Source organism: Bos javanicus, chromosome 11, assembly GCF_032452875.1.
Source record: "Bos javanicus breed banteng chromosome 11, ARS-OSU_banteng_1.0, whole genome shotgun sequence".
NCBI classification, from domain to species: domain Eukaryota; kingdom Metazoa; phylum Chordata; class Mammalia; order Artiodactyla; family Bovidae; genus Bos; species Bos javanicus.
Window position 1 is genome coordinate 25,064,784 of NC_083878.1, and position 16,482 is coordinate 25,081,265.

A 16,482-nucleotide genomic window follows, 5' to 3' on the forward strand; every position below is an offset into this window, starting at 1 on the left:
TGTTCATTTAGGGGACAACCAGCTCAGATTCAACTCAATTTGGCTCTTTGTTTCTGTGAGGGTCTGAAGGCTGAGAAAACAGGGGTTGTCTAGAGAATTTGCCTGGGAAAATAATAACTTTAAAAGCATTAGGCACATAACCAGTTAACAGTCCATCATCAGCAAGCTGACTGGCACCATCTCGTCCTTTGAGGAGTTGTGGTGACAATGAACTGTGAGCCCTGTTCCCCTAACGGCAAAGGAAGCCCCCCTCCTCTAATGGTCTCTTCTCCCAGCCTGGCTGCACTGCATATAGGGCCTGTCTAGAGGCAAGGCCTCCAGGTGTGGGGAAGTGGGTTCTGTTCATCCTGGTTTTGGGGTGAACGCGGATTGACACGCCAGTGCAGTTAGGGTGGAGTTGGAAGGGGGTCAGTTTTCCTAGTTCCGCCATCCTCTAGGTCTCTGCCCTGAGAAGCTGCAAGCACTTGGCATCCCCTTGGCTCCAGGGCCTTCCGGCTCCAGGCCGGTTGCCTTAACCTCACCAGAAGGAAGGCGCCCTGCTGCGAGCACTTATTTGCATCCAAGTGTTTGCATCCAGACTGGTGCTCACGTGCTGGAGGTCACACAGCCTGGAGGTCTCCAGGGACAGAGGCGGGGAGAGGAAGCCCAGTCTCGGGGTGGGCAGGTGCCTGGGTACGCTGGCTGGGGCGGCAGGCCTCGGCCTGGGCCAGGACCCCTGCCCTAGGACCCTCCACTTCCAGCAAGGTCCCCCCAAGCCGCAACCCGCCCCCCAATTCCCTGCTGGTCCCAAGCGCTCCGGCCTCCCCTGGCAGGACAACTCGGCCCTCCCTAGCCCTGCGCTGGGGGCGGGCACCTGCCCCCACCCCTGGGCGTCCCCTCCCCTTCACTTCCCCCTCCCCTTGTTCCCTCCCTTCCCTCCCCCCCCCGCGGCGAGGAGTCGGCGGCGGCCGAGGCTGAGGCGGCGGCGGCGGCGGCGGCAGCGGCGGGCGGGGCTCGGCTCGGGCTCCGCGGGCGGGCGGGCGGACATGGCGGCCAACATGTACCGGGTCGGAGGTAGGAAGGCTCGGCCCGACCCGGCCCGTCTGGGAGCGGGCCCCGGGAGTGGGGGGGTCGGGGCGAGTTCACCCTAACGGCTGGCAGCCACGGGCGCCCGGGCTGAGGGCGCAGGCGGCTGGGGGCCTGCGGTGGGGGCCGGGGCTGCCCACCCCCCGCCCCTCCCCCCTCCCCCACCGTGGTCCGCGAAGGGACCGGGGCCCATCCACACCCCCCGCGCCCCGCCCAAGGTTTTAGGGCCAAGCCTGTACTTGAGGGTATGAATTATCACGCACCCCCACCCCCACCCCCCACCCATGAAACCCACATGGGGGTGGGGGCCGTCAAGCCCCTTAAGAGGGTGGTTTATCCTCGCGTGGCATCTAGGCATTGGGGGTGTGGAGAGGGTAGAGGGACATTCGCCCCCCTCCTCTATGCCTCCCCTTCCTTGGGGGTGTGGGTGGGGGCGATGGGGGCCCAGCCAGGGGCACAGCTGGATAGGCCTGTTTGCGGGGACAGGGCCCTACACCTCTCCGTCGTCACTCTCCCTTCGGTTTCTTGTCCGGTTCCTCCCCGCCCCGCTCCCCTCTCCCACAATAATGGGGCTTAGAGGGGCCAGGGCACCGCAGCCTGGTCTGGGGAGTTGAGCTCTGCCTGGACGTTCGCTCTACTGTCTGCCTCCTTCCCAGCCTTCTGCAGAAGAGAGAAATAAGGTCAAACAAACTTTCTCCCTACTCACGACGCCCTCCTGTCTCTTTCCTGGTGAAATAATAATTCAGATAAGTGGCGTGTTTGTGTGTGAGACGTGCTCTTCTGCTCATTAGCCGAGCTTCTTGATGGATGGTGGTGGGAATGGCCTGGCTAAATGAGGCCACTTTGTAGAAGGGAGAAGGGAAAGAGCCACTAAGATAGACAATACAGCCCAGCCTCTCAAATAAACACACAGTGGGGAGTTTCCAGTGAGCCTATTAGATGACAGGAAAAACCACATTTGAAAATTTTTATCCTTTTTGTTGACAGGCTGCAGCAATCATTATAACAAGACCCTAAAGGAGTCTAGATTAAATTTGGTAAATGAGGTATTAAAAAAAACCGATATCACCTCCAGAGAGCTCTGTCTCTCAAAAAGTGACCTGTCTCCGTTCTCCCCGCCCCCATCCTCTTAGATGGAGCTGTGAAAAAGTTGGTCGTGTGCTTCTGCTCTGCTCACCTGATTTTTTTTTTTCAAGTTGGTGATTGAAATGTACTTTGGGCTGTGAAGCCTTTCAAGATGCTCTGAACTTGTCTTAGGTCAATAGTTTTATGTGAGAAGCATACTCCAGGGCGAATGGATTGGAGTGAAAAGATGTGGAAGCAGTTACAGTATGAAAGACACGTGTTTAGTCAGCCCTGACTAAATGATAAGAGGTGTCTTTTTGTTTATTATTAAAAATTTGACACATGTGGGACAAGAGTCTCCACATTCAAGGAGAACTTGAGTAAAACATTAATGGAAGTGAAAATGCCAGGAAAATAAGGATCTGTGAATGGTAGGCACATGAGGGAATATATTAAGTTTGCATTACTAAGTTTGCTTTTACCAGGGAATGAATTATGGGCGTGCTTCATTTTGAATGTGAATTACCTAATATAAAAAGTCACAGATTGGCACATGTGAACTTTCTGTTGAAAAGATTAAGCTCTGTACTTCCTTTACTTACAGATTATGTGTACTTTGAGAATTCCTCAAGCAATCCGTACCTCATCAGAAGGATAGAAGAACTCAATAAGGTATACACTGAGTGTTCTTAATTCTAATATTAAGAAATATTTGATTCCCACTGAAGGATAAGTGGGTAAAGGGCATAAGAGGTGATTTTACTTGCAGTTCCAGACTCTTTGAAAGTATGGATTCCAGATTAGAGAGTTATGCAGGATTCTGAATATTTCGCTTTTTAGAATTACCTCTGATATTAAATATTGATATTGAATATGTAACATCTGCAGATTTCTTTAAATTGCTTGGAGTTTCTCCGAGCAGGCCACTCCAGTAACTCAGTCTCTTTTTATATTTGAAGTCATAATTTGTGTTTCTCCCTTTTTAGTGAATTAATTTTTTACTCTTTCAGCTTGAGAAGGAAGAAGTTAGGAAATATAATATTTAAGGGAATTTGTAAAATTCTAGACTAGGCTAACTAATAAGAATACAGTATTGGTATAATTATAAAGTGGCTTTTTTGGTACTGTAGGCCAGAATAAATAAAACTTACCCATTGTTTTGTCCATGATCGAGGGTGTCCAGGACAGCAGCAGCTTAATGACTGTTGGCAATAGTTCAGCTTTTACATCGGAGGCACTTGAATAGTCATAAGCGACCTGACCATAAATTTCTGATGGTTTTGAGAGTTACCTGTGTAGCTGGTGAGGATTCTTGTGATCAAAATGTTTGGGGGCTGTCTAGCTTATACTTGTCTCCCAAAATACCATCTGGAGACTGGTCCAGTTCTGAGTCCCTGGAAGCCCGGTCTGGCCAAGGGCATGCTTGACTTATGAGCTTGGACATCCTGGTTTACTTTTGGGGATACCCTGGCGATGTTGCATTTTAAAAACTTCTGTAGAATTTGAGACCACCAACCACCAAATGAAGCAAATGGCTGCAGGGTTAGGTCAGTCTGTGGGTGGAAACTGTTGAGATGTCTTCCCGAAGTGCTTCTCTTTTATGTTATTGATGTAAGGTATAAGAATTTAGGCAATTCCAGGAAATTCCTTTGTATTCTAGTGGTTCGGGCTCAGCGCTTTCACTGCCACAGCCCAGGTTCCATCCCTGGTCTGGGAGGAAAGATCCTGTAAGCCACGCAGTGCCGCTAAAAATTAAAAAAAAAAAATTTTAAATAAAAGGCTTAATAAAGAATTTAGGCAATTCCACCCTGTTTACGGTATCAGTTTATTTAGAAAGTTAACTAGGATTCAAAGAAAAATATTGGCCTGTGAGATTGGTATTCTCTGGCTGCTCCTTGCTTTGTTCATTTGGCTCTAAGTGGAGTAAACTCTTTCTTGACTAATATTGTTTTTTTATGGCCACGCTGTGTGCGTGTTGTGGGATCTTAGTACCGGATTGGGGATTGAATCCAAGGCCTTGGCAGTGAAAAGAGTCCTAACCACTGGGCCATCTCGGCTCTTTCTCATAGGCACTCACCTTAGTACTGTCTTGTTGTTTCCAGTTCCCTGTGCCTTGCTTTTTCCTCCATATCATTTATCACCATCAAATATACTTTATGTGTTTATAGACATGCCTCGAGATATTGTGGGTTCAGTTCAGACCACTGCAGTAAGGCAGATATTGCAGTAAAGCAAGTGACATGAATTTTGTAGTTTCCCAGTACATATAAAAGTTCGGTTTATACCATACTGTAGTCTTTTATGTGTATAAAATGATGTGCTAAGAGTTCTCATGCTACAGCTAAAGATCGCCACGTGCAGCGACCGAGACCCAGTGCAGCCAAAAAAAAGAAAAAGTTGTGCGTGCCTCATTGAGAAATACTTTCCTGCTAAAAGAAATGCTAGCTGTCATCTGAGTCTTTAGTGACTCATAACATATATTAAAGGTCACCATTACAAATGGGTCATAATAATAAAAAAGTTTGAAATGTTGCAAGATTTACCAAAATGTGACAGACACTAAATGAACAAATGCTGTTGGAAAAATGGCACTGATAGACTTGCTTGACCCATCAGTTTGTAAAGAAACACAGTATCTGTGAAGTTGAGTGAGCCCAAGTGCAGTAAAATGAGGTGTCCCTGTATTTTCATTGCCTGATTTTGCAAACTAGAATGAAAGCCCTAGCTGTGTAGTGATCTTTTCTATTCACTAATGGATCCTAAGTGCTTTAGAATACTGGCTGGCACATAGTTAAGGCATTCAGTAAATATTTCTTGAATTAGTGAATTTCTCAGATGTCTGATGTTAATACTTGTACATGGCTTTACTGGTTACAAGTACTTTGGTTCATTCATTTTACAAATATTTCTAAGAGCCTGCTACCTGCCAGGTACTTTTAGACACCACTTTTAGGAACTGAAGAATGAACGAGATAGGTCTAGTAGTGAAGATGGACATCAGCCAAATAATTCCACAAGCAGAAGGAAAATTGCATCTGCGCTAAATTTACAAACATCAGAGCATGGTGCTCTGGAAGCGTATAATCTAGGGATTCAAGTTTGTCACCTTTTGAGCCTCACAGTACCTTAAACTTTTAAAGCAGATGCATCATGGATTGTTGGGAAGCACCCTGTGGTTAAGTAACTTAAATGTTTGGGTTACACATTTAGCTAGAACCTGGATTATTTCCGACTCCATCATTATATTACTGTTTACTTTGAAAGTCCCTCCCCTCCTCCACATCCTCACCTTCTCCCTATCCCTCTGCTTTCACAGGAAGTCATTAATATACTAACAGTCTTTAGGGGACTAGGGGTCACCGAATTGTGAAAGATGAGATTCTCTATAATTTCAGAGAATGGCAATCTGAGTGGATGGAGTATTGATTAAAAGGAACTGTGATTGACTAGTTAATTATTAGATATTTACATAGGATCTTTATTTCTGAAGAGGTGTGAAACAGAGATTTCATTTTAAGTAATTCATTAAATATTTCTTGAGTTTTTATTATATAGCAGGTACCATGCTAGGCTTAGAGATACTGCAGCGACCAATATGGGCATAGTCTTTGCTATGGACGTAGTCTTTGGTGTACGTAGTGTGTAGGCCCACACAGGTCTACGTTCTCATGAGGGAGACACAGAAGAAGATGAATGAACAGGTATAAAGAAAATTATTATAAACGGTGTTAATTTCTACAAAGGAAATAAGCAAGAGTCTTGACAGAATAACAGATTGCTTCCTTGGAATAGGGATTGGACTTTAAGGACATTGAAATTGAAGCTTAAAGGATGAGAAGGAGGTAGTCTTGGCATCGGGGCCATAAGAGTTCCAGAAATACCCCGAGTGGCTCAGAGATCAAGTTGGCCAAGTGGGGCAATTTAACATGATTGGAAAAATCCAAATAATGAATTTAAGAATGCTTGATACATTCTAATTGATAAACTAAGAGAAAGAACATTAACCTATTTTATTAACTTTCTTCTAATTAGGTAGAATGTGTTTTAGGATTCTCTGGTGGTCCAGTGGTTAAAACTTGGTGCTTTCCCTGCTGGGCCCCAGGTTCAGTCCCTGCTCCGGGAACTTAAGATCCTGCAAGCTGTACAGCATGACCAAAGGAAAAAAAAGAGAAAGAAATATAATTTTTTTTTTAACAAAATTCTTAGGATAAGGGTTTGTCACTATTTTTATACAAAATTCACTTTTATAGGTTGAAAGTTCCTTTTTTAAAAAATCTTATTTGAAATGTTACTTGTCAGTTAAAAAGCAGAACTAAGTATTTTCTCTTTTTGAATTAAAGAATAGATTTTTGTCTCAGTTGTTCCCCCCCAACCAGAACTTTCAGTTGCAAAACTAAATAATGGGTTGATGAAAACAGTTCAACATTGTTATCTTATATTCCCTCATTTCCTCTTCTCTAAGTTATACTCAGATAGACTGGTGATGATCTTTTGGAGGAAGACTATAAAGTTAAAATAGAAAACAGCTTTTGGGAAAATTTTATTTAGTCACTCTAGTTTGGGTGTTGCTCTTCTAAAGATTCAGTCTGCACACATGTTGAAAGAAAGCTTTGTGCCTGTAATAATGAAGGTTCAGTCTCAGGAAGTTTTGGAAATTATGCTTGTGGGTAAATTTGATGTTATTTGCTATGGATATATTTTTTGGGTGTATTATGTATAATTTGTGTGTATCTTCATATTTTGTGTATTTTGTTAGCCATCCAGCTTGCCCTGAGATTTATTTTAATGTTTAGGGTCTTTTTATTTTTGGTGGGGAGAAGGGAGCCACTAACTTCTTTGAGCCTCTAATCTTGTCCCCCATCCCAATCTATATTTGCACATGTAAGATTTTACAGATAATTTCAGGGGATCCCCTCAAAGCCCTTTTGATGGAACCCAAATTAAGGCCCCTTCTGACGTTTAGGATTTGTTGGGAATAAGGAGAGAAATTGGGAAAAGAAAGTTCCTTTCCATTTGTTCTAGTTGAAACAGACTGTGGACTTTCCATGTTGGAAAGTGTTTGGTTATTTTGTTTTTTACTTTCTTAAGTTGAGAATAGAAATGGACATGAGTATGAGGTGGACTCAAAGCCCCTTATTGCTGGAGGATGTTTTTCTAACCATGTTTGACAGAATGGAGATTTAAGAGGCTGCAACCTAAGTGGAGAAAAGGACATAGTACATTGCTGTTCATTGTATGTTCTTTATACCTGTCTCCACTTTTCCCACCTGGGGGTTTGTGCAGGTCTTTCTTTTTTCTTAGACTACTCTGTCCTCCAGGCTCCACCTATTGGACTTTTCTTCTTTTCTAGCCAACTAAGGACCCTGTACCCCTTTCCTCCTCCTTGAAACTTTTTCTGCTTTTTCCCTAGGAAAAAACTTTTTCTGCTTTTTCCTTCCTTCCTGCCTCCAGGAATAAGAAATGGAGCCTGGAGGGGAAAAGAAAGGAGTAAAGGAAAATAGTGTTGGTAATTTGTCAGGAATATTCTACTTTTATACTTAAGTTATGGGGAACCGGTGAAGGTTTCTGGGCTAGGGACATGATGCCCGCTGGGCTTTGGAAGGTTGGAGAGGAGGTGACACGTGAACAGGCATCTCTGCTGGAGTGGAGGCTCCATGAGGGTGGGCACTGTGCAGAGGGTGGGCGTCCCCAGTGCTTAGCACATGCTGAGTGAGGCACAAGAAGGGGGCAAAAGAGCTTTGGTGACTGTGTATACACACAGCTTTTAGCCTTGGTCTTCAGAGCTGTGCTTCTTAAATTATCTGTGGTGGAGGAGTTTTAAAAATCTTCAATATCTTAGGCTGCTTTGGTAAAATTTAAATGAGAGTAGAAAAATGAAATTTAAAGTAGGCTTATAAAAATGCAGGCCCCATTTTTTGTTATTAGATTCAAGAGATAGGAAATTAACTCTCAAATACTATAATACACTTAATTTCTGTTCTAATTTCTGTTACACAGTAACAGTTGTGTACTGGACCTTAGACTGCACTTTCAGTAGTTCAACTTTAGAGGAATACTTGAAGGGTGTGTGTGTGTGTGTACACGCATGCACATGTGCGTATAATAGAGAAGAGGAATACTGTAGCTGTAAACTGCCTAATAGCCAAGTGTGTACATGATTCAGGAGACAATATTTGTTTTGAACTATGCCTGTCTACCACAAGCGGGTTTAAATAAGAATTTAATTGGCTTTATAGAGTATCCTTGTTGAAGGAACTCATCAGTGAGGCAGAAAAAAACATGTATATCTTAAAACTCTTGCTTTAGGTTTTTAATATGCTTTTGTCTCAAGAAGAGAAAAAATGATAAAGCATGGGTAATTGAAGTCATTGATAGATTTTATTTATATTGAAATATTGGCCTGTTTATTTGGCAGACTGTGGGATCATTGCTTCTGGAGGATGTATTTGATCACAATATTGTGAATTATAGAAGCACTTTGGTTAGGATTTAATATGATTTCAATTTTAAGGGGCAATATTTCTACAAGACTATTCTTCACTCTAGAATACTGCTGCTGAACTTCATAAAATTGACACATTTACTGCAGCACATACATATTCTTATTTCTTTGTGTCTGAGTATATCAGTAAGCCCAGAGAAATTCTGAAAATTTGTTCTCAAATTTGTTTGAAATTGGAAGTCACAAGAGCGTTTTATTGTAATCTATGTGTTTTTACAGTGAACTTTGTAGTGAACGATTGACCTTGAAAGCTCTCAGAATTCATAAAGAATAGGAGGGTGGGAGCCTGGACCCCAGCTGCAGTAAATTACAGCCTAACTGAATATTGATTGCATTCTAGACTGTAGTCAAAAAGAAATAAGCGCTTCAGTGTTCATAACTCAAGGCTTTTAATACTTTCGTATGTGAAGGTAGACCAAGTTCTACCAAGAATATTGAGCATTATGGGTTCATAGATTCCCTTGAGCTGAGAATGCTTTCCCAAGCTCTCTGGTCCACCTCATCTGTTGGCCTGCCCTGTACCTGCAGAGTATCACCATCCGTCGAACGTGGGGGTGTTTAGGAGGAGGGACTGGATGACTTTGCACTTAGTCTGTGCCTCTGGGAGAGGGTTTGGAGGACTTATATTTAAATGTTTTAAGTTACATAGTGGCTTTTTAAATTTGGGGGATTAGTTTCTTAAGGCTAATCAGAGTTAACTATGTCTGGCTTTAGTCATTAAAGCTGTCTGATCACTTTAGTTTAATTGATGCCAGTGAGTTATTTTATGTTTGACATTTCAGTTTCACTTGGAACTTTTACAAATGTTGCTAGTCCTTATTTGAATTTTTTAGCTCTCTATCCTGTAGCTATGGTTGGCATAGTAAGTGAGAGTGATCTTATAATTGTGCTGTCTCTAGTTTTGTTTTATAAACTACTTGAGTCTAATATTCAGTCCAGATGACTTTTATTTTTCTTATTTCTTAGACTGCAACTGGCAACGTGGAAGCAAAAGTAGTGTGCTTTTATAGACGACGAGATATTTCCAACACGCTTATAATGCTTGCAGACAAGCATGCTAGTAAGTTAATTGCCTTTTTCTTGGAAAAAACTTAAAATGTGTTTTGAGTCTCTTTTTTTTTGTGATATTAGGAAAAATACTGTGTTACCTATAACTTTTTAGTTTCCCATTTGTTTTCCTCTTAGTTTAGATGGGAGTAGGTTTTTTGGGTGGCTCTTGGTTTTAGTATGTATATTTTTAGGATGCAACATATATTTATTAATTAGTCAAAAGGTTGAAATAGAAGTCTTTGTAAATAGGCTTTAGCAGACAATCAGGGCAGTGTTTTGTCATCTCCCGTTTTTCACGGTGGTTTGAAGTTTTGAATATGAGGAAATTAATACTTCACTGGTATTTTGGAGGACTTTTTCCCCTCCTCTCTGAAACAGCTTGGTTATATTTACAGTTTGTAAAATTCTGAGTTTTATTATATGTTTGTAGTAGTAGGTATGTGTGGGAAAAAAAGTTTGCTAAAGAAAGAAGTGCAAGGTGATAGATAATGGAAAATTCTTGAAGGTAGCAACTCTGAGTATTTCTTTGCAGTTTAATTGTCATTGTGTGCTCTTTCCTCCTGGTCAACAGCTTTGACACATCCTAGCACCCCACCCCCTTTTTTTTTAAAGCAACAAAGGATCAATAAAAAAGTGATTTAAATTTTAAAAAAGAAGTAAAGTAGTTTAAGTACTTTGTCTTAAAAGCCATTTTCGTCCTACAAAACATGTAATGAGGTCAGGTATGTGCGTGTGTTAGTCGCTCAGTCATGTCTGACTCTGCAACCTCATGGACTGTAGCCCATCAGGCTGCTTTGTCCATGGGATTCTCCAGGCAAGAATACTGGAGTGGGTTGCCATTCCCTTCTCTATATGTATGTGTATTTTTCAGTTTAATACTGTGATGTGTCAGACTCTGGTCTTGGGGATCCTCAAGCTTGTGAAGTGTTTTGGTAATGGCGGAAAGGAGGCTGTTGTGCAGACAGGTTGGTTCTCTGTCTGCCTGAGATTTCCCCACTGTGTTGCCAATTTAACCAAGCAGTTTGGTTGTCTGTAAGTTAAATTCCTACTATATTTTCTGCTGTAGTTTTATATATTTTTATTTTTATTTATTTATTTTTTAGTTTTATATATTTTTTAAAAATTTCTTTCCATTTTTGTAGAGAAAGTGTTAATTATGATATGGATTATTCTGTAGTATTTACAAATTATATTTTGACAGATGCAGGGCAGTTGTATTTGTTCCTCATGTATGAGATCAGAGTATTACTTTTTAAAATGATGTATTAATCAGTTATTTATCTGTAGCTGAAATCTAGAAATTCAACATGGCATTAAAGCATGCAAAACTATTTGGATTTTATTCACCATTTATAACATAACGTTAAGAAACATAAACTGTCTCACTGATGTACTTTTGGATTTAGTTTGGCTTCTAATGTAATTTGTCATTGCAAAGGTAGTGAGGTGTCAAGATTGTCAGGGAGTCCGCTGACCGCTTGTGTGGGTCTCAGCATGGCTGCCTTTTGGAGCTGTCTATTTTAGGCTTGTAAATAGAAAATCAGGTTTTTCAGAATTGATTAGGCTCTTTATATTGGCTCATAGAAATGAAAATCTAAGAAAATTAAGAATCAGTCAAACTACATAGTAGTAGTCATGCAGATTAAAGCAAGACCTGGGTTCAGGTTCTGGTTGGTTACTTGCTGCCTGCCTTGGCAAAAATTCTTAACTTCTCATTCATCTGCATTTTCCTGATTTGTAAAATGAGGTTGAAAAAAAATCACCTCATTTTGAGTTATATTTTTATCACAGTTAAGAAAAAATTAAAGGAGGGAATTCCCCGGCAGTACAGTGGTTAGGACTCCGCGCTTTCATTACTGATGGCCTAGTTTCGATCCCTGGTGGGGACTAAGATCCCACAGCCATATGGCATGGCCAAATATTTAAAAAAAAAAAAAAAATCTAAAATGGCATACTTTAAGGAAAAAAATTAAAGGCTAAGGGAAAAATTATGCCAGCAATGATGTGATGACTCAAGGAATGACTTATAATGGGTGCTTAATAAATGTCGGTTTTTCCCCCTTAGTGATTTGTAGATCATCTGTTTGGATGGATTACTTCTATCTACATTTACCTGTCTTCTTCCATTATTTATTGATTTTTATTCTCAAAGTTAACTGTATATCCATGTACAATAGAGTTAGAGGTATCAACTTACTTTTGTTTCGATATTGACTAAACCTTCACATGAAGAGAATAAAAATTGCCTGAATAGTTCATGCTTTATAAAGAGGTTTTTAAGGAGGGATTAATGGAGAAAATGTCATATGAAAAAACAGAGACCTGGATGTGGATGCCACTTAATTTTCCTGAATCTTAGTTTTTCCACTTCATTGTGAACTTTTTTTTTTTCATTGTGAACTTCTTTAAAAACTTTTTATTGCAGAAAATTTCAAACATAAAAGTACAGATTTAATACACATGATGTTTTCCATTATTCTGCTTTAACAGTTATTAATACATGACCAATGAATTCATCTAGACCCTTACTTGTCCCATTAGTTTGAGGCTCATCAGAGAAATCTTACTTTTTTATCTGTATATATTTCAGAATATATTTCTAAAAGATACAGCCTCATCCAGACTTTCAGGAAATGCCAAGAATATACAAGGAGCTTCAGGATGCTCTTGACCCAGATCCAGCAATTAACATTTTATCATTCTTTTTATATATATATATATATATTTCCTGAACCATTTGAGAGTAAGTGGATACTTTAGAGTGTTTTTCCTAAATGTACTAGAATTCTTTTACATAACCACAGTTTAGTGTAAAGGTCTCAGGAAACCTAGTATTTACAACAAAACTATTACTTCATTCACAGTCCTTATTCAGATTTCATGTCTCAACAGTGTTATGAGTAGCTATGCGTTTTTACCTTAGTCTAGGATAAAATCCAGAGTCACACACTGTGTTTTATTGTTGTGTATCCTTGATAATGGAACTAGTTCCTCAGTCTCTGTGTTTTTTGACCTTAACATTTTTGAAGAAAGTAGGTCAGTTATTTTGTTGAATATGGTTCAGTTTGTGTTTGTGTAATGTGTCCTCATAATTAGATTTAGGTTATGTATTTTTTTGGTAGGGATGCTGTAGTGATGTGTCCTCGATCCATAATGGTGATATTAGGTTTGATTACTTGGTTAAGGTGGCATTCCTTTGTATCCAGTAAGTTATTTTGGGGGAGGTACCTGGCAATTGGGCTTCCCTGGTAGCTCAGTTGGTAAAGAGTTCGCCTACAATGCAGGAAACCCCAGTTTGATTCCTGGGTCAGGAAGATCTGCTGGAGAAGGGATAGGCTACCGACTCCAGTATTCTTGGGCTTCCATTATGGCTCAGCTGGTAAAGAACCTGCCTGCAGTGCCAGAGACCTGGGTTTGATCCCTGGGTTGGGAAGATCCTCTGGAGAAGGGAAAGGCTACCCACTCCAGTATTCTGACCTGGAGAATTCCATGTACTGTATAGTCCATGGGATCACGGAGTCGGATGTGACTGAGCGACTTTCACTTCACTTCACTTCATCTGGCAACTACGTAAATATCTTGTTTCTGGCCCAACATCAGTGCATTTGTTTTAACATCCATTGATCATTTAGGATTCTGTAAACATTGGTATCCTCAAATACCTAGTTGGTTTTTTCTTTTACAGTATTTTTTCATTTTTATAATTTGTTTACATTAGGATCCGAATAAGGTGATTGGTTGGTAAGACTCTTAAGTTTTTTTTTTCTCATCCATTTTAATAATTGATAAATACTTCATATAGCATAAAATACAAGCTTTTAAATTGCACAATTTAGTGGTTTTCTCAACGCTTTATAGCCATCACCACTGCTAATTTCACATTTCCATCACCCCCAAAAAGAAGCCAGTTACTCCCTATTCTCCCTTTCTGTCAATCCCTGGCAACCGCTGATGTACTTTCTGTCTGTATAGAGTTGCCTTTTTCTGGACATTTCTTATAAATGGAATCATATAGTTTGTGTTTTTTTTTGTGTCTGGCTTTTTACTTAGCATAATGTTTTCAAGTTTCTTCCATTTTATAGTATGAATTACTTCATACCTGTTTATAGCTAAGTGATATCGTATTGGGTGGATGTACTACATTTTGTTTATCTAGTCACCAGTTGATGGGCATTTGTATTGTTTCCTTTCTGGTAATTATGAATGATTCTGTTATGAACATTTCTGTACAAGTTTTTATGGGGACATCCTTAAATCTTTTAATCTATAGATACATATTATTTCATATTCTATCTCAGTATTTTGTTGAAGATACCAGGTGGTTCATCCTGCTGAGTTGTCTTTGCCTGGGAGTTTGTTGACTGCATCTCTGTTGTGTCCTTTACTTTGTTTCGCTGTACGTGGATAGTTAGATCCAGATTCTAGAGGGTCAAAAATCTAGGGTTGTTTTTTTTTCTTTGTGGAATGGCTGCTGCTGCTGCTAAGTCGCTTCAGTCGTGTCTGACTCTGTGCGACCCCATAGACAGCAGCCCACCAGGCTCCCCCATCCCTGGGATTCTCCAGGCAAGAACACTGGAGTGGGTTGCCATTTCCTTCTCCAATGCATGGAAGTGAAAAGTGAAAGTGAAGTCGCTCAGTCGTGTCCGACTCCTAGCGACCCCATGGGGGTGGGGGTAAAAGATCACTTCATGGGGAGCATTGTGTACTTCTCTTATGAGGTCTATAATACATTGTTGCCTGTCTCTTTTTAATAACATTTTACTTTGAAATAATCTAAGATTTACAAAAAAATCTATTAAAAACATTATCAGGAATTCCGTATGCCCTTCACTCAGATTCTCCAGACGTTAACAATTTTGTTATATTTATTCCATTATTCTATCTTGTTTATTGTTTAGCCACTAAGTCATATCTGACTCTTTGCGACCCCATGGACTGTAGTCCACCAGGCTCCTCTGTCCATGGGATTTCCTAGGCAAGAATACTGGGGTGGGTTGCCATTTCTTTCTCCAGGGGATCTTCCTGACCCAGGGATTGAACCTGTGCCTCCTGCATTGGCAGGTGGACTCTTTACCACTGAGCCACCAAGGAAGCCCATTAATTCTCTGTACATATTAATATATTTGAATTGTCTGAAAATAAATTGGTATATTTCCCCTAACCCCTAAAGTTAACCTCAGTGTGTATCTTCTAAGAATGAGGACATTCCCTTTCCTAACACCAGCATGATGATATATGAACTTACTCAGATTTTGTAAAGTTTCCTACCAATGCCTTTTATAACAAAAAATGAAGAAATTTTAATTTTGTTTTTTTTGTGGAGATATAAAAACTGTAGAAAATTCTGAAAGAGATGGGAATACCAGATCACCTGAACTGCGTCTTGAGAAACCTATATGCAGGTCAGGAAGCAACAGTTAGAACTGGACATGGAACAACAGACTGGTTCCAAACAGGAAAAGGAGTACGTCAAGGCTGTACATTGTCACCCTGCTTATTTAACTTATATGCAGAGTACATCATGAGAAATGCTGGGCTGGAAGAAGCACAAGCTGGAATCAAGACTGCCAGGAAAAATATCAATAACCTCAGATATGCAGATGACACCACCCTTATGGCAGAAAGTGAAGAGGAACTAAAGAGCCTCTTGATGAAAGTGAAAGAGGAGAGTGAAAAAGTTGGCTTAAAGCTCAACATTCAGAAAACAAAGATCATGGCATATGGTCCCATCACTTCATGGGAAATCGATGGGGAAATAGTAGAAACAGTGCCAGACTTTATTTTTTTGGGTACCAAAATCACTGCAGATGGTGACTGCAGCCATGAAATTAAAAGACGCTTACTCCTTGGAAGGAAAGTTATGACTAACCTAGATAGCATATTAAAAAGCAAAGACATTACTTTGCCAACACAGGTCCATCTAGTCAAGGCTATGGTTTTTCCAGTGGTCATGTATGGATGTGAAAGTTGGACTGTGAAGAAGGCTGAGTGCCCAAGAATTGATGCTTTTGAACTGTGGTGTTGGAGAAGACTCTTGAGAGTCCCTTGGACTGCAAGGAGATCCAACCAGTCCATTCTAAAGGAGATCAGTCCTGGTTGTTTCTTGGAAGGACTGATGCTAAAGCTGAAACTGTAATACTTTTGCTACCTCATGGGAAGAGTTGACTCATTGGAAAAGACCCTGATGCTGGGTGGGATTGGGGGCAGGAGGAGAAGGGGACGACAGAGGATGAGATGGCTGGATGGCATCACTGACTCGATGGACGTGAGTCTGAGTGAACTCCGGGAGTTGGTGATGGACAGGGAGGCCTGGCGTGCTGCGATTCATGTGGTCGCAAAGAGTCGGATACCACTGAGCGACTGAACTGAGCTGAACTGAAATCATTGACCGATTGATGATTACTTTAATTCATTTATTTATCAAGGCTGTAAAAATTATGTGTTTTAAACTATCATTCCCTCATGTATTGGGTGGAATATTTCTATAAAGAGCAATATTCCCTCTGTCAACTATCAGGTTGTTCTTCTGGTTTAGATCTTATAAGAAAGGTAGTTTAAATGCTTGATGAGGTTTTTGCCCTTTTTAGTTACCAGTTTTCAAAAATAGTAAAGTGGTTCCTGGGCTTCCCTGGTAGCTCAGCTGGTAAAGAATCCACTTGCAGTGCAGGAGACCAGATTCGATTCCTGGGTTGGGAAGATCCCCTGGAGGAGGGCATGGCAGCCCACTCCAGTATTCATGCCTGGAGAATCCCTGTGGACTGAGGGGTCTGGTGGGCTACAGTCCATGGGGTTGCAAAGAG

At 40.8% G+C, this 16,482-nt stretch overlaps 1 protein-coding gene across 8 annotated transcripts in view; it reads left to right on the forward strand.

The window, feature by feature from the left end:
- The window catches only part of MTA3 (metastasis associated 1 family member 3), a 212,740-nt gene that overhangs the window by 49,056 nt on the left and 147,202 nt on the right, over positions 1-16,482 (forward strand). For 3 of the 8 annotated variants that reach the window (XM_061432191.1, XM_061432192.1, XM_061432195.1), the window contains exons 1-3: positions 952-1,053; positions 2,735-2,802; positions 9,599-9,692. In XM_061432191.1, coding sequence (XP_061288175.1) covers positions 1,026-1,053; positions 2,735-2,802; positions 9,599-9,692 — 190 coding nt within the window. In that variant the 5' untranslated portion in view covers positions 952-1,025. Of the gene's footprint in view, positions 1-951; positions 1,054-1,165; positions 1,311-1,550; positions 1,746-2,734; positions 2,803-9,598; positions 9,693-16,482 lie in introns of those variants that run through there. The other 5 variants (XR_009739340.1, XM_061432189.1, XM_061432190.1 and 2 more) reach the window with 3 other exon arrangements.